At 41.4% G+C, this 17,332-nt stretch overlaps 3 protein-coding genes across 3 annotated transcripts; 1 reads left to right on the forward strand and 2 right to left on the reverse strand.

Annotated features, from left to right (window-relative positions):
- Nucleotides 1-5,326: 5,326 nt before the first annotated feature.
- LOC108082149 (uncharacterized) lies at nucleotides 5,327-5,794 on the forward strand. The gene has a single exon (XM_017177451.3). It carries the CDS (start codon nucleotides 5,440-5,442, stop codon nucleotides 5,695-5,697), a length of 258 nt encoding a protein of 85 aa, XP_017032940.1. The 5' UTR covers nucleotides 5,327-5,439; the 3' UTR covers nucleotides 5,698-5,794.
- A 1,389-nt stretch (nucleotides 5,795-7,183) lies between these two features.
- On the reverse strand, nucleotides 7,184-7,804 carry LOC108082090 (GTP-binding nuclear protein Ran-like). Its single transcript, XM_017177386.1, has one exon. The coding sequence runs from the start codon at nucleotides 7,802-7,804 to the stop codon at nucleotides 7,184-7,186; it is 621 nt and encodes a 206-aa protein (XP_017032875.1).
- Nucleotides 7,805-15,140: 7,336 nt separating this feature from the next.
- Kpc2 (Kip1 ubiquitination-promoting complex subunit 2) lies at nucleotides 15,141-17,282 on the reverse strand. The gene is made up of 6 exons (XM_017177498.3): nucleotides 16,846-17,282; nucleotides 16,729-16,740; nucleotides 16,179-16,668; nucleotides 15,790-16,125; nucleotides 15,424-15,727; nucleotides 15,141-15,363 (listed from the first exon to the last, which is right to left on the reverse strand). Exons 1-6 carry the CDS (start codon nucleotides 17,241-17,243, stop codon nucleotides 15,215-15,217), a joined length of 1,689 nt encoding a protein of 562 aa, XP_017032987.1. The 5' UTR covers nucleotides 17,244-17,282; the 3' UTR covers nucleotides 15,141-15,214.
- Nucleotides 17,283-17,332: the final 50 nt, after the last annotated feature.

A 17,332-nucleotide genomic window follows, 5' to 3' on the forward strand; every position in this document is an offset into this window, starting at 1 on the left:
ACCGCCGCCACTGCTCCCCCACTCCAACCACTGAAAATGGCGTGGCGGGCGCTAAGAAAGGAAGTAAATAGTGGAAAAGGCATAAATAATAGCAAATAATACGGCGACAATGCGCACAAATTTGCCGCTAAAGTGTAGTCATTGTCGGGTCCTTCGTGGCGAGAGCAAAAACACAAACAAAAAAATAGAGTCCTGTGCGTGAGCTTAGCCCGCAGGACGACCTGCCTTTGCTTTTTGCATGATTTCGCTGTTTAAATTTATTACACATTAGATTTATGATCGCGTTGAGTTGGCCACCCCCCCCCCCCCCCCAACCCTGCTTATCACTGGCCTTTGTGGTGGCTTTAATTTCATTGTTAGAACTCCCATTTGAGCTGGGGGGTGTGAAGCATAATTTAGGTGCGAGTGTGTGTAAGAGTTTTTAAGTGATTTCTTTCGCTCGACTGCCACTGGGCACATGCACAATTATTGGTTGGCCTGTGCCACTTCTGTCACTCGCCTTGCGGTTGGATTTTCCCTGAGCTTCCCCCTTTTTAATCACAGGTTTTGGATAGCCGCCTTGCGTGGCTTTTAAGCGCTTATTAGAAGTGTGACAGAATTCGAAGTTGAAGAGGAAACGCCAACGCCCCGCCACTTGCCACATCCATTTGCCACACACGAAGGTCCCCACTGCAATATAATATGGGGTCACACAGTAACTGGTGGCCACGTATACAAACAGTTGTGTAAATAATCCTGGAAATAGTTTAAAACTCTCGTCCGAACAGTAATAAAATCAAGTGTTTCAGGGTAGTTTGCTGGTAAGCGAGTTGAGTAAAAATGAAAAGTAACTTCTGGGAAAATAACATTGTTTAAAATATAAGTGAAATATAAATGACAAATAAAAGTCCATAAAATAGAGATATTCCTTGACTAAATACTTGAATTTATAAGCTTTTTGTGGTACTAAAACTTTGCCAACTAAACTAGTTTTGTTTTTTAAATATGACCTTTCCCTGCCTCATTAAAATTCACCGCGTCTTGGACTCACATAAAACCTAAGTGATTTCACTTGGCCCCTGTTTTTTGTGTTTTTCTTAAAATAAAGTTTATCCTAAGCAAAGTTGGTAATGCATTTGCTATCTTCATGGCCGGCTATAAAGCGGCGACGTGTGATTAAAACTTTTATTTTGTCCCACATTTTAAGGCAAAGCCTCGCTCGCTTCTACCTGGCTAAAGGTGTCGTAAAAATTCTATCAACTCGATTAAATTATAACAAGTGGATTTTCATGTTTTTGTGCCGCATTTATGTGTTTTTATTGTGCTAATTTTATGCGAGTCCTGGGCGGCTCAAGGAGGCCCCAGATCCTTGGGCAATTTTGGCGAAAGAAAAGAACGCACACCCGCACATTCACTCAGCCGTATATTCCCACACACACAGAGAGGCAGAGACACACACGTGTGCAGATAGGCACCTGCCACCTGGCACCTGCAATAATACTTGGCACACATTTAGTGGCAGCATTTAGTGGCACACTGCGGTGGTTCCCGCCAACGACGAAGTTCATTCTTGGGACATTTCCACTCTCTGGCCTTTTCACCGCTGTGTCGCCTGTGCCACAGTTGCCAAAGTTTTCGGCCTTCCACCTGCCACCCAACCACCAAACACCAGCACCACCTGATTCGGCGGTGGCCTCGCTCGGCTTTTGTCTTATCAAAGTTTTTGGCGCGCATGTGTTTATGCCACAAATGGCACTTTTGTGGCAGCGCATTTTATTTTTTACTGCCACTTTTCGCCATTTTGCTTCATCATTTTTATATGTATTGTGTATATTATATGTATGTGTGTGTATGTTTGTATGTGTTTATATAAAATAAATACAAAACCCTGATAGGCTTGGTCCTGACCTCTGTTTATAAAACATTTGAAATTGGCCAACGCTGCGTATACTCTATTTTATTTATTTTAAAGTTGGTTGGTTAATTTGTTAGCCTAAAGATTCTAAAATTTTGTATATTAATTATTAATAATTAAGTTATATAAATACTGGAAATTATTTTATATATTTATCTATTTAACTATAACTTTATCTTTAAATTTTAGCCAACATTGCGTATACTTTATATACGACTAGAACTATGTCCCTAAAAGAGTTCTTACTAGAAACTATTTGAAAAACAAAGCTGTAAACCAATAGGTATAGGTTTTTCCTAATTTTCTGACCTCTTAAATTGTCAAAGTCCTGCACAAAATTCCGATTTCCCTGGTTTAAGATTTCCCCAACAAATAAATCAGCCTGAGCCCCATTAACCCTTTAGTTATAGTCTTCCTTTCGGAGGATTCAAACGTCTCACTTAGTCTCCTGTTTATATAGAGTAGAGGAATTCAAATTGCCGCCTAGTTCGTTTTTATTGTCCTCGAGGTGAGCATGGATCCCGGCTATCCCCGCTGAAAGGTGTGCAGGCCAACTAATGACCCTGTATTTATAAGACAGGGGAAAGTTTATAAATATTTATGGGCTCCGCTGTTGCTTTAGCTTCGACTGCTGCTGCTGCTGCTGCTATTCTCTATATTCCCCTTATTGTTGTTGCTTATTTTCATCAAGCTAAAACTCATTTGGTTATTTTAAAATTCCAAGCAGGCGTAGTTTCATTTTTGACACCCAGAACCCCTCCTTTTTCGTCCTTTTTGGGGGATCTGGCGCACGTTGTTGCCATTGTCACGCACACACGTACTATATTTTTTACGCGCATATCATATTACACACAGGACATTCTCTTGGCTTAAAGGACCCGGACGGACCCCTTTTCCAACATTGATGGGGTATAGGGGATGTTTCTGGGATACATTCATCGAGGTTCGGGGGCCGCCGCCCGGTCGAAGTAAATAGAATCACGTACACTAATTATCATCGCCATTGCACGGAAGGGCGCTCAAAAATATATGTATACATATATATTTTTATTAATTTCAGCAAGGTAACGCCCCTGCCTGGTGTTGGGTGAAATTTTTAATTGAGATCCCCGCTGTATGATAGCAAACGAGGAACTATTCGGCTCGAAATTGATGTGGCCACTGATGGTGATGCTGATGGCACTTGGATGGCTGGTTTCGAATGCAAAATGCGTACTCGGATATAGTTTTGAGGGCTTAGATAAGGTGGCACATATAATTAGCTGCCCCATTGGGTATTATGCGACATTAGAGCGCTTCAACTTACCCCCAGATAGTTGCTGTAATGTGAGTCATACCATTGATAACGCCACGGAAGAGTGGGTCCACAGGGGTTTAGGTGTAATTAAAGGAGAAATTCTACTCTAAATAATTGCAAAATTGAAATGCAAATAGAGCGGCATAATGGGGGATAAATAAATGTACTATATTTACTTGTATTTATATGTAAATTAAATCAAGATTAGGCCCCTTTAGTATAACCCAAGTGCATTAGGAAATCTCAAAGAAAAAGGTTGAGAGGCTGCACAAGATAACCATTCAAACCCCAAGAAGATAACGCTTATCTGTAGCCTTATCTTTATTTTATATTATCTTTATAAGTAAAAGTTTATCTAAACTCTGGCATTTCCTTGTAAACTCAAAGAAACATAGTCAATAAATCACCTATAGATTTTATATGCCTCCCTTTCAAACCTTTATCAAACTATTGGTAAAACAGCCAAGGTAAGACCCCAGTGAATTGCAGGGGTACTTCACACACAAATCGCCAGTACCTGATAAGGGTTCCAGTGTAGCTTTTATCTATAGATAAGACTCACAGCGTAATGGGCAGAGATTGGCGGAACCAGCGGCTATAATAACACAATCCGGACACCAAGTCCAGTGCCCAACGAAACGCGTGCGGTGCAACAAGTCGGCTTTACTACATATAACCCCAGCGAACGAGATGGATCACAGAACTCGCGTCGAGGTGGTACAAGTGCCGCCACAGCCAGGAACCACGGTCATTGTTCAGCCACCGCCACCACCTCCTCCGCCGCATGACAAGGGCTGTTGCTGCTGTCCCTGTTGCCCCTGCTGCATGCAGTGTGGCGATTGCTGTTGCTGCTGTACAATCATGTGAAGAAAATTGGACAAAGTTGCGGCAGCAAAAACAAAGGACAAGGAAAAGAGCCTCTTAATGTGTTACGTTAAATTAACTTTCTATGTCACAACACACAACAATTCACACAGTTTTTTCGTGCAATAAAATTTTACGATTCCGTTGTAAATAACACTTTGTCCTGGCACTCACACTCTACCACTTTCGTTCGCTGGTAACATATTGTCTTACATAAATCTCAATGCCAAAAGACCACATAATAATAAAAAGCCAAATTTAATAACATACCACAACAACAAAAATTTGTAGTTTTATGGCGGCCACAAGGGGAAGCAGAAAAATGGGGGACAGAAGGACAATCATTTCTGGCTGCGAAATGCTCACCACATCATTCCAAAAGTTAGTTCACATTCCAAGTTATTATTTATATGTTTCTCAATTTGCCAATAAAAGCGGAAAATGTGTCAAGAGTCGCTCCATGGGCCTGCTGCTCTCATTTGATAAAGGATTTTATGACTCTTGGCGCTTGAATTGCAACCGCAGTGCCAGAGTTCTCGCCCCCAAAATACATATATATATTTTGACGAGGGTCCTCCAAATGGGACCCCAAATGGGAGAGAGAGAGAGAGGGGGTGCCACGCTGAGTGCTACTCCGAGTGCGAGTGCGTTTTCTGCCTGCTCATTTAACATAATTTTTTGGCCCAAACTCTCTTTCTCTCTTGGCCAAATGTTTATCTAAAGCTTAAACAATATTACTCATACGCAACGTGATACGCCAGCCGGAAGACAGTGGGGCAGATATCTGATTAGTATTAAGTTTGTGATTCATTTCAGCTTATTGAAGAGTAAATGTTTAAATAAATGTTAGCAGCAACTATAAATAAAAGTCCTTTTAAGGTGGATTCATTTTAAAACCAGTCTAAACGCTTTTCTCAATAAACTTATGGAAAAACCAGTATTATTGAACTAAAATAATTGGGAAATATATAGAAAATCGAGTAGACTGACTTTTAAAAGTTAAATTTAAAAAAATAAATGCTTATAGAGGTTTGTATTTGTTTTAAGGCTTGGTTTATTGTATTTATAATGTTGTTCTTTTTGGGTTTTAAAATTTATAAATTTTTTTTTATTATTACCAAAAATATCCATAATTTCCCCACTGTTCTGGGCTTGGTTATTTCAATGTTATTTGCGTGTACACACTATTTGTAATCAGGGCAGCTCATTGATCAAATTCCCGCCGGCTTTAGATAATAATGAGTAAGATATTGCCAGCCCAGCCATTTGCGTTCGATGTTTCAGTTAAAGGCGCGTCACCGTGCCGCGTTCACTTAGTTACGTTTTTTAGTAGTCACTAACTACAGGCACTTGCTTTAGAAACCTAAGAACCAAAGGATAAAGGATGTACAACGCTGGCTACCAGGTGGACGTGATCGATCCGTATTATCAACCTCCCGTGGAGGTGATAAATGTGGTGGGACCTCCGCCGCCTGTGGAGGTAATAGTGCCCTCGCCGGTCTACAATCAACCTGTTGTGGTTGTGGAGCAGCCCAGCTATAATCAGCCAGGACCACCATCAGGACCCAGCGATGCCGAGTGCTGTATGCTTTTGGGAGCCTGTTGTGTGATGGAGGAGTGCGGCCTGTGTGTCATAATGTAGAAATGTGAAATTTTGTGAAATACTTGTAATGGATAAGAACTGTGTAAACTAAACGATAAATATAGACTGAAAAAGGTTGACCAAAAGAAGTGATGTTTTTAATGTTTGGTGATTAAAATAAAGGATATAATTGTGCTATAGATAAACTTTATACAACAGAAAAACTACTCAAAATGTTGTGTTTCCCTTTAAAAACCAAAGTCTACTTTCAACATGTTTAAAATATTCCTACGAAAATACATGATATCATGCTGATAACAAAGCCTGGGACTTTATGCAAAAACATAAGCAACATGAAATCCGGGATTTATTGATAACAAGCTCTTATGATATTTAAAAGTCAACAGAAAATGGCGGCAACTTATTCTGACTTTTTCTTAAGTAACTTTCCTTGCTAAACGAAACCATCAATATTAATAAACATGGATTTTAATTTCTTATTGGTCAATGAGAAAACTGATATACAGATAGGCTTTCAACGATTCCCCCAGTAATATTCGTCAATTGTCAAAGTAAAAGGCACTGTGTACACAGGGAGTCGTTCATCCCTTCTTCCCTTCTTCTCTTTTTTTTTTTTTTTTTTTGAAAGCCACGCCCAAGCCCATTTCCTTGGGTTTCCTTTTAATAAATATAAAGCGTTAATTTGCTGCATAATTGCGCCCTGCCACACCCAGGACACAGGACTCTGAAAAGGAAACCGACCCCTTGTGTCCCAGTTAAGTAGCGCAGCCTCGCACTCCACACTCCATCAGCTCAAGAAACGTTGTCTATCCCCCATCTGGACTCCCTTTTTCATGTCTTCAATGACAGTTATTTCATTTTTCTTGTTGATGTCTTTCCCTGCACTCATTAAATCAAGTTAAAAAGGCATATAGCACGCAGTGACTGCTGCTGCTGGTGATGTTGCTTGTTGCCGTTGCCTTTGCCGTTTCCGTTGTCAGCCAAGCTGTTGAGTTGTCCTGGCCCAAAACACCCTGTTGTTCTTGTGGCTGTCTTGCCGCAGTAAACAACCGACGACGACGACGACGACGACAAACAAGCAAACGACAAAGACACTGCGTCGAAATTTCAAATAACATCTCTCAGAGAACTCCAGAAAGGAAACAATAAAGCCAAAGCGAAGAAAGCGAAACTCCTGCCACCTCGACTTTAATTATAATAACTCGGGACTCGTCTTGTTCTGACATCCTGGCTGACTTTAATGGTGCCACCGCAAATGGGGAAAGCCGAAGAGCACCTGACAAGCAGCTACTTTTGGTACACTAAATGGAGTTACGGCTCACATTCACCGCTCTCTGATATTGCTAAATGGTTCAAAGAATATCTCTGCAGCTACTAAAAGTAATTTGGTGTCGGGAAAAATGTTGTTTGTATTTTTTTTTTCTTATAATATGTTCCTCTGGGGAAATGGCTGAGTCACTTGTCAACAGTTAGGAGCTCTCTCTCTTGGGTTTCAAATGGTTTTTGTGGTTTTTGTTTCTTTGTCTTATTGAATATGGTAATAATAATCGTCATTATCCTCTTCGGGTGGCTCGGGCAGTTCCATTTGTAATATTTGCATCTGCTGATCCCTGGAGATTGGAGCATAGGGTGGCTTTTTAGCCAACATCGGCACAAAGCGCAGATCGCGATCTCCAAATAGTTTCTGTGCTAGGTAGAGGAAAGGGCCTCCTAGGTTGCATCTTAGTTTAAGAGATATTAAAACTTCTTCTTTCAAGTGCCGCAGAGGGCTGCTGATCGTAAACAGGTCAAACTTGTTGGCACACATGGCCACTGGGATATTGCCACAACGGCTAAGAAGGTCGCTCTCCAGCTTGGGCACAGCATCATAGCTGTCACAGGAGGAGACGTCGTACATGATTATGGCACATTTAACTTTGGTATAGTGCTCCTTCTGACCGGTGCTCTCCCAAACTTTGAAGCAAATGGGCCCGCGACTGGTGTGGTAGGTGAGTTGGCACTCTTTAGTCTTACGTGTGGGTATGTAATTCTTGTCAAAAGCTCCAGTCAAATGGCTTTGAATAAGGCTCGTCTTTCCGCAGCCAGCAGGGCCAATGATTACGCACTTGAAAGTGGGAATACACTTTTTTTTCCTGATCTGTGACATTTTTGATAACTCTCTGAGCTCTGCTTTCGAAGGTGTAAACAGACTGACTGATATGTTAACAAATCTCTATTGACAGGGGGTAAGATCAAAGGAGAGGTTACTGAGATTTCAAACAAGATTAGTATTTATTTTGGAGTTTAGTAGTTAAAGAAAATATCTAGTAAGATAATTATTATTATTAATATCTTAACCCACAAAAAACCTATTTAATATAGATTTGGCCGACTTTTTAAAAACCTCTTAGAGTCAACCCTCAAAATGTGCAACAGCATAAAGTTGTAATCATGGTGAACAACGGGGCAAAAACTAATGCATATTTCGTGTTTGCCCCGGCAATGAGGGCAGCTCACCCAGTTGGCCAGTCACGGCGCCAATTTTCCACCCTCCTCACGGGGGTGTGTAGTATATATTCTACGGTATATATTGTTATAGTATAGTGTGTCTTTTACTTATAGTTGAGCTTGTTGCATTTCTTGCAAGTAATTTTGTTATGAGTTTCTACTGTTTTGGGGGGCAGTAATCCTTATAAATGAAGCAGCAAATTTGATGCTGCAAGGATCGCCTTCGGTCTGATTCCCCTCTATTTACCACAGTTAGTTGACTTAATGCATTCGCCTTCGTCTCGCGCTAATACACGTTAATATCCTCTGAGCTATGAAATTTCGCTCATTTGTCAGGATTTAGGGGGAAGAAAAGAAGGTGGCGGTGGCGGCGGCAGCGGCCGGACACGGGAAATTGCAATTGTATTTCATTGTTGTGTTTGTGGTCCTTGTTTCGACGTTGGCTTTTGGCAATGATGATTTATCGGGCCGACACGTGAGGTGGCCCCCCCATGGGTGGGCGGTTTGTTGCACCCAGCCTCATTAATTTCTGCCTAACTGGCTCATTAAAAATTAATCCGTCAAGGGACCACCGCGTCGTATCAATGGCTCGCTTTTAAGACAGCTCACTGTAGCTTGGTAGCTGAGCGCCGCAGCTTGTTAGTGTCAGATCGGCTTACGAAGCCGCTTGAATTTGCGGATTCATTGGAGAATTTGCGAAAATTATTTCTATTAAGCTCTCTCTTTAGAAATCAATCTAAAGATGGGGTAGGGTACTTTATTTTTTAAAGAACTCTAAGGATTGGAAGGGAATTAACACATATTTTTCGTAACGACTTCTCTTTAATTACTTAAAGTTCTTGTCTTACGAAAGGATAAGTAAGGGTAATAGAAAAATAACTAATTTAATCGCATAATGTCTGAAAGTAGAGAACTTAAGGTATTATGGCTTATAAATTATAATAAAAATTAAATAACTGCATATTTTATATTGCTTAAAATTCTTAAATCTTGTACTGGAATTGCAATTTAGACCTATTTGTAGACTTAGAAAACTTTTAAAATTTAAGTATTGGGTTTATAGGTAAAATAAGTAAAAATTACTTTATTATTATGCTTTATAAAAGTATTTTTTAATCAATTGAGAGATATTTTAACATTATTATTATTATTATTTTTTCAGAATTTTTTCAAAAATATTTTTTATGGTAAATAATAATGTTGTGGTCCCTCATTGGGCGCCATGTAAACCGTAATATACCATTTAGGTATAAAATAATTCATATTAATAACACTTTTTTAATATAAATATTATGTTATATTATAGCCATTATGTATTACAACCAAAGCTAAGAAAAGTAATGAAAAATTTATAAAACAAAAGGCCACACAGGTATGTTATTGTACACCGTTATTCACCTCCTTCTGACACCAAAAAAAAGGACATTTCATCTAAAATGAATACCACAGAGAATGGAAAGCACCTGAATGTCAGCGTTTAGCCACGCATTAAGACACTCAACCCAGTTGCATTTATAACTGTGTATTTGTTGCTGGGCTCCTTTGTGCGCGACGTCACCTGGACGGGCGCTCTGTGCCCCGTGGGTCTGGGGAAGTGGGTGGGTGGGTTGGGTGAGCACTGACCCGCTAAGTGCCGTTCGACTCGTGCCTCTCTCTGGCCATCCCGCTCGTTCCCACACACTTTGCATTGCCGTGTCAAGTGCGAAATGTGCAATGCAATGCAGGAGACAAAGCAACCACATTCTCCACTCTCTCTCTCTCTCTCTCCTCTCCCTACTGTTGGGGGCTCTCAAATAACGGCACTTGCATTGTGCCAGGCGAAATAACGGTGCAGCAAAGAAAAAGCACAACACACAGAGCACGAACAATAACTTCTGTGTGACACATTTGGCAATGCGTTTTTAAACTGGCGAAAACAAAACGAATGTGGCAGCCGCAAAACAGAATAGAACAGTGCAAAAAGTCAGCAGCAGCGGCAAGTGGCGAAAAGTTTTTAACAATTTCTTTTTTTCTTTGGTTCTTTCATGTTGTTTTTTTTTTATTCGGCCTCGGCACTGAATTGCACTTAAAGTCAGCGCCAGTTAAAAACTTTCTACAAAAAACTAAAAATAGGAGGAGCACAAGGAGAAAACTCTTGCATAGAGTGCGAAAGAAACAATTGAAAACTTTATTGCTTTTGCCTTTTTCACTTTTGTTCGCAAGTATGTTGCGTTGACAAAAACCAGAATGTGATCAGCTGGGGCGACGGCAGAGCAGGAAGCCAGCACGAGCTGGAAAGTTTTTCGGGTGCTTTTTATTAATTTTAGAACTCTTCACCAGGAAGGCAAGAGAGGAGGTGCCGAGGGTAGGGAACAAGGATATAACCAAGGAGGCAGTTGGGCAGCGGGACAACTCTCAGCAGCTGCGGTCAACTGGGGCGGGGGCTGCCCACTAATTGGCCTTGTGAAAATATTTGCTACGCTTATGAAAACAGTTGACCGCCGTCAGGGCCCACGACGACCCTTGAAACCGGAATGACACCCACAAAGGGCGAGTGGCCAAAACAGTTGCACTCACACACATGTGCATAAATATGAGGCACTCACACGGGCTTTCACATACACATACAAAGTCACAGGAGCCGTTAGTTTATGGCGAGAGAATACGTGAATAAGTAGGAAGTTTTCAAGAATACTCATAGGTGAGTTATCAAATTTATAGAAAATAAATTTGTAAATTTTATAGAAAATATTAATTTATCAAATTATACATATTTTTTTGAAAATGTAAACGGGCTCTAAAATGGTTTTAAATTAGATTTATTCAGATAATATAAAAATAAAAAAAAGGTTTACATTCTGCTGTACATTTATAATCAATTATAAAAAATTATTCTTCAAATTAAGTTTTCCAAGGCTAAACAGCTATTTTAAGAACTTATTTTAAGATCAAGTTCTATAAATTCACTTGGCAAATTACAAATCCCCTTACGCATAAACATAATTACAGTCCCCGGGGCCATTTAGGCACTCACAAACACACACTCTCGGTTAGCAGCTCCTGGGGTAAGCCAGTCCCAATCACAGACACATGCCGGACCAGCCGCAGGACCCCCTGTGCCATGGCCTCGCAACTCTCAACCCTCACAAACACCGCAATTTTTGTCAACTGAACTAATTAATTAATTGTGGGCGGCCACCGTGGCCTTCCAGTTGAGACCGAAGCGAAGCGAAACGGACCGAGGACGAGGACGACGCCGCCCAGTCGCCCTAGTGCCCGCCCACTTGCTAACTGACCGGCAACTAATTTTTATATTTATGAGGCCGGGGGACGTTGGCCTACTGCGTCATAAACTGTGGCTCTTTGTTTACTATTGTTGCTGTTTTGTATGCATGCGTGTGTGTGTGAGAGTAGTCTGCCACCCACTTCCCCAGGCCATGTAAAAGGACATTTTATCCTTGCCACAGACTCCATGCCGTTTTTGGCCAACATAAAGTTGCATGTTCAAATTTTTAGTATCTTTGTGTGATTTCATGCGTTAAAGCAGAATTTTTATTTGCTACCCGTAAAGACAAACGATACCAGGACACAGCTAGGATGCGAGGATATAGGGATTTGGGCATATGGGACTGGGAAGCATTTCGTTTAATTTTCATGTCGCGTTGAAAGTTTTATACAAGTATTTATGGCATATAAATGAAATATTTGCGACGAGGGTAGAAATTGGGCAATGTTTGCTAATGAAGGAGTTCGATTCGCTTTTAAATGGTTAATTGGTCTGAGGTTTTCGGTATGAAGTACCCAACGGTTGGGGGAGACAACGAAGATGTGATATGAATACTAAGGGACTTTTCTTTCTTAAGAGCCATTATCAGATTGGGTTTTAGCGAGTTGTGAAAACAGGGGAATGTTTAATTAAAACGATTGAGATTTTGGCATGTTTATGAATTCGATTTACTGGTTTTTTGACTATATCCGAATGAAAAAGATTTTGGTATTACAGATAATAATATGGGAAATTAAGGCAATAGAGAATTTAACTTGGTTTTAAGGTTTTGCATCTTAAAATTAATTTTTAAGCAAAGAAAACTAAGATCTTGGGGAAATTCAATATATAAATAAATTCCTAATAAATTGTTTAAGGTAGTCTTATTAGCAGAAAAACTTTTAGTGTAGTTTTATCTCATTTCCTTTCATATATGTATAAACTAATACAATATTTTAAATTAATTTAAAACTTACAAATTAAAGTAATGCTTCTTCTAAATATATTTTATTTTATTTTTTAAATTATATTTTGCAATACCAACAACTTCTTTGTGATTCCCTACACTTTTCTATATATTAATGCCAATTTCCGTGATCCAAAATTTGTATTCCTCACGATTATCTTTTATATTTCTTCCATTTATTTGATAAAAAATCCTGATTATGTTTTTTATCTTTGCCATTGGCAATTTCATCCTTGGAACATGACATACATAATGGCACGCCTTATGTCTTTACCAATCTTAATATTTTATTATAGTCATTCGATTTTGGATGCTGATGAGGGAAGGATAATGCCACGGACACAGGGTGCCCATTAATGCATATTAAATGCAATTTTTTAAGAGCACCATTCGATGAAGTTATTCGGTTTGCCGCCTTTAATGGCAAATATAAACATGGAAAACGCGCCAAAATCGCATGCGACAGGAATTTTAAATCATTGAATGGCGAAATGACAAAACATTTTCATTTTCATACAAATTGCGGAATTTTGTAGCAGCTTTTTCCTATTCCTATTCCCAACGCCAATCCGATTTCGGCATTGTTTCGTGGTGGTGGTGGGTGTGACGAAGAAGATGTTCATAAATTTGCGACGCCTGCAAATATGCAGCGGAAATTGCCAAAGCCACACGACTTCAATATCCATCTCCTCTGTCCCCCCCGGTTCCACAGCTACCAAGTTCTCCCCCTGGAAAACTCCAGCTGGAGCTGAAATGTTTTTTTATAGGCAAGCAACGTGGTGGGGGCGGGGGCAATTGCCGCGGGGGAGGATTAGTTGGGCGATGTTCATCGCTCGTCGTCCTTGTCAATGCATTTCGTCTTTTGATAATATCAAAAACTCATTTGCCTTGGCCACTTTCAGGAGCAATCACTCCCCTTCCTCGAGCTGAAACACTGAGGAAAAAATATTTTAATATTGGGAAATATTTTCGAGAAATTCCTATAGAAATCTTTGATGAAATTGGAATTTTTAAAATAAAATCTAATATTCTTAAACGCAATACTTTTATTTTGAGTAATATACCAATTTTATAAATTTATCCTAAGCTTTAAATAATTTAAACAAATTACCAGTAAACCCAAAAATTATAGCTAGTAAAACCCTTTTGTTACCCCCTATTTCTTCCCAGTGCATCTGCCTGAAGCGCTTAGCAAGGGTCCAGATGATTTATTATGGTTATATCCCATACACCCGCCCGCTGCATGCGTCATCAATTTTTAGAGATAGATTTGCATGGCCATCGCCAAGGGCCATTAGGCGAAGCTTGCAGATACTTTGTTCGCTTCCGTTCCGCTCGCTTCAGCTGCTCCGGTTTGCTTTTGTTGCAAATGCAACATGCAACCGCAGACATTTAATAAAAACCCGAGTTGACCATAAATAATTTGCCCTTTTGCCCGCCGCAACTATTTCCTAAACAATTCAAATATTACGCTTAAATATTAATTAAAAGCCAACGGCTAGTGAATGTATCTCGTGGAAACACAACCACTTAATAAACGCGCTTAACATAAATTAAAATGTATCTCCCCTCCTAAAACAAAACAAAAAAAGAATGTGCAACAATTGAATAGTTGAATGTTGCAGTTGCTGGAATAATGAAATGAAAAATGTGCGGCCGCACGGAAAATTAATTGTAATGCATTAAAAGCGCAATAGCAAAAATAATTCCGCTCGGTTGTGCTGCAGGGAATGCAACAACAAAAGCTATTCAATTTGTACAAATTGCGACCAAGAGTAATGTTCCCATTTTACATATGTTCCGGATTACGGATACGAATGAATAGGAACAAAGTTCATCTCCGTAGTGTGACTCATTTTAAGTTTTTAAAGTATCCGCAAATGTTACTCATACGCCATGGTGAACGGTATAGAACTTGAGTCATAACAAGTTTACATACAACTTATCTATTCTTTTTTTTGGCTCGATTTAAGGAAACAGCAACCTGGGAAGTACCCAGAGACTTAATTTCAAAGCCACATATGTTATAATAAGGGGCTTATGGGGCTAGACAGTGGCAGGTATTAATTAATTAAGCTATAAAAATAAGGTTGAAAAAGGTTATTTTACTTTCACTATAATTATGATTAGTTTACAGTTACCAAAGATTTGTAAACCTGGTTAGGATTTTGTTTTTCTACCCCTTAACCCATAAAATAATTACAACCACCACATCCCTTGTTTTGTATCAAAAACTAATTGTTTTATTTGCCTCTGGTTAAAACAATGCAAATATAGAATATTTGGTTTACAAAATAATACTTCAAGTTCAAGTTGTTGGCTCTGTATGGCGGTTTAATGTTCAACAACCAGGCATACAACGCTCAGAATCATCAGCACAAATTGAATAGATGTTTTTGTGGGATGCCTTTCTGAGATTTTTGCTAATCGTAGTGCGAGATTCTGACTGAGTGAAGATGAGCTAGCAAACGAGATGGTTAGAGTAAGGTTTTAGCCTGACTAGAACTAGATCCTAGGTATATTTATATTCATATATACACATGTGTATATATAAGTGTATATATAATGCATTTCGTACTGATCGGTAAGCGTTTGTAGAGTGCAGTCGCGTGCTCCGGGCAAAGCGATTGCATCTTTGGCTTTGTGCAGTTTACATTCATTGTTTTTTTGGCTATAAAAATACTCTTTACATACCATACATACACATACACACACACACACGCATGCGAGAAGGCGAGTGTGCACTTTATAATGGGTGGCCCACAAAATTTGGACCAAGCGTGATTGCAATGGTGTTATGTATATGAATAAATATAATTTGGTTAATCTCATAATAAAGCCACTTTCAGGAGCGCCGTTCACCAGCGGTTCGTGTAGAACTGATTGATGCCCAGCACATGCTTCTCCTCATGGTACTTTTGCAGGATATGTGTGATGACCGAGGTGGTGTCGTTATCGCCGCGCCACACGCGTATCGCTTGCTCATTCTCCAGAATGCTCAGAAATGCTGTAAAATACACAAAGTTAGCTAGGAATTAGGTTTATTTTTGGTTAAGCTCAAACTCACCCAGAAAGGTTTTGGGATTGCTGAGCGTCATTTGGACTTGCGGCATCTCCAAGATCACCTTTAGGATGGGCGAATCGGGTGCCAGGCCCTCGCGCAGCTCAATAACGCTGCCCGAGCGATTGTCGCACAACCATTCGCAGGCGGAGGCCTTGTTGTTGCCCGTTTTCTTGAGGGCCGCCAGCACTGCCGCCTCCTCGAAGCCCATTTCCGTGAGCGATTCCACAATCTCATCGCTAGGCGGTGAATCCCGATGGCTGTAAATGCGCACAATCTCCATTAAAGCGGCGGTGTTTTCAATTGCTTCCTGTTGTAAAAGTAAAACACATTAAACACAAGAAAAGAAAAGCTAAGCTAAGCTTCAGTTACGTTATTGGTGACTATCGTCGAGGGCGAAATGGAAGAGAGACTGTGTTGCATGTCCATGGCCGGTGGCTCTTGCGAGTTTTCCTCGGCCTGGTTCTGCATCAGCCACTCCATCGTCGTGGAGTAGACGCCATTGTGGGTCTTCAGAGCAAACTCAGCTAGTTCACGCTTAAAGCCCATCTCGACCAGGCATTGCAGCGTATCCGCCTGTTGGTTACGTCGATTTATTAGCCGCTGCTTAAGCATGGCAATCAGACGTGGAGCATAGGGGCCAGCGCCTATTACAGCCGCTGATGCTTGTGCCAGAGAGATCAGGACCTTTCTCACATCGTATTGTATCTGGAAAGAGAAGGGTTGTTAATTGACGTTTAAAGGAAAACCTTCAAGCTCACATTTGACTGCTGAAAGATCTCGTTGATGTCAATGGTGGGCAGCTGGCAGGCATTGGAGGGCACATAGCGCGTGGCGCTCTCTACCAGCTGCTCGTTGGGACCGGGCACTTCACGGATCCGCACCGCCGTATGCGGCAGCGTGTTGCGTCTCGGCGACAAGATGAACGTTTCGTTGTTGCGCACGTTCAACTGCGCCAGCGTCTCCGCCTCGTTCAGCTCGCCGCCATAGTATTCAGCGCGATACAAGCGATAGCGAGGATTCAGGTGACGGACATCGGGCGCAAATAGCTGGATGGAGTCGGGATCGTCGCTAAGCTCTAGGATTACTTCGCTCTTTAGCTCGTTCAAGCGCTTATTTACGTCCGTCCTGAAGATGAGCACCCGCGAGCTCGGACAAATCACCCGCACCGTTATGGACTCGCCCGGCTTGGAGTCCTCGGCCTTGCTGGACGACGCTGAGCTGTTTTGGCGGCTGGATTGGGCTGGTTTTCTGGGGGAGATTAACAAGAGGATTAGGCTGTGCCGGCCGGAATCCGTGCGCGTCTCTTACCTGAGGAACAAACTGCGCAGTTTTTGCATAGTTCGTTTTGGGAGAACGGAAAATTTCGGAAAGACAAATGTATTTTTAGGTAAGCACTTGTGAATAGTTTAACAACTGACAACTTACGAATGTGCCTGCTGCTGCTGAGTGGGCGTCGGTGAGTCCTGGCCGGAGTCTTTATCCTGCTCCTCCTCTTGCCTCCGTTGCTGCAGCTGCAGTTCTAGCTGAATGCGACGACGACGCGCGGGCGATGGTGTCCTTAGGACACAGCCGCCGCCGCCTACCAAAGGCCTGGGCAGTGGTGTCTCCGTCTGTGTCTCGCACTCCGCCGTGTGCACGTTCAGCGAGGATCCGCTCAGGCTCTCCGCATCGCTGCCTCCGTTCGTCCGTAGGCTGTGACTGTGGCTGCTGCTGCTTCGCGGACTCCCGTCCGCCGGTGAACCGTCGCCGCCGACGCCCCGCTTGCTGCGCGCCAGCCACTTGGCCCGTTTCTCGTTGAACTTCTCGCGCATCCAGGGTATCATCTTGCGGGTGCGGATGCTGGTGCGGGCCGGTGGCGGGTCTGCAGCTAGGCGCGCGCCGGTTGCCTTACATTTTGCTGTGGTTTTCGCGG

This window comes from Drosophila kikkawai, chromosome 2R (assembly GCF_030179895.1).
Source record: "Drosophila kikkawai strain 14028-0561.14 chromosome 2R, DkikHiC1v2, whole genome shotgun sequence".
Taxonomy (NCBI): Eukaryota; Metazoa; Arthropoda; class Insecta; order Diptera; family Drosophilidae; genus Drosophila; species Drosophila kikkawai.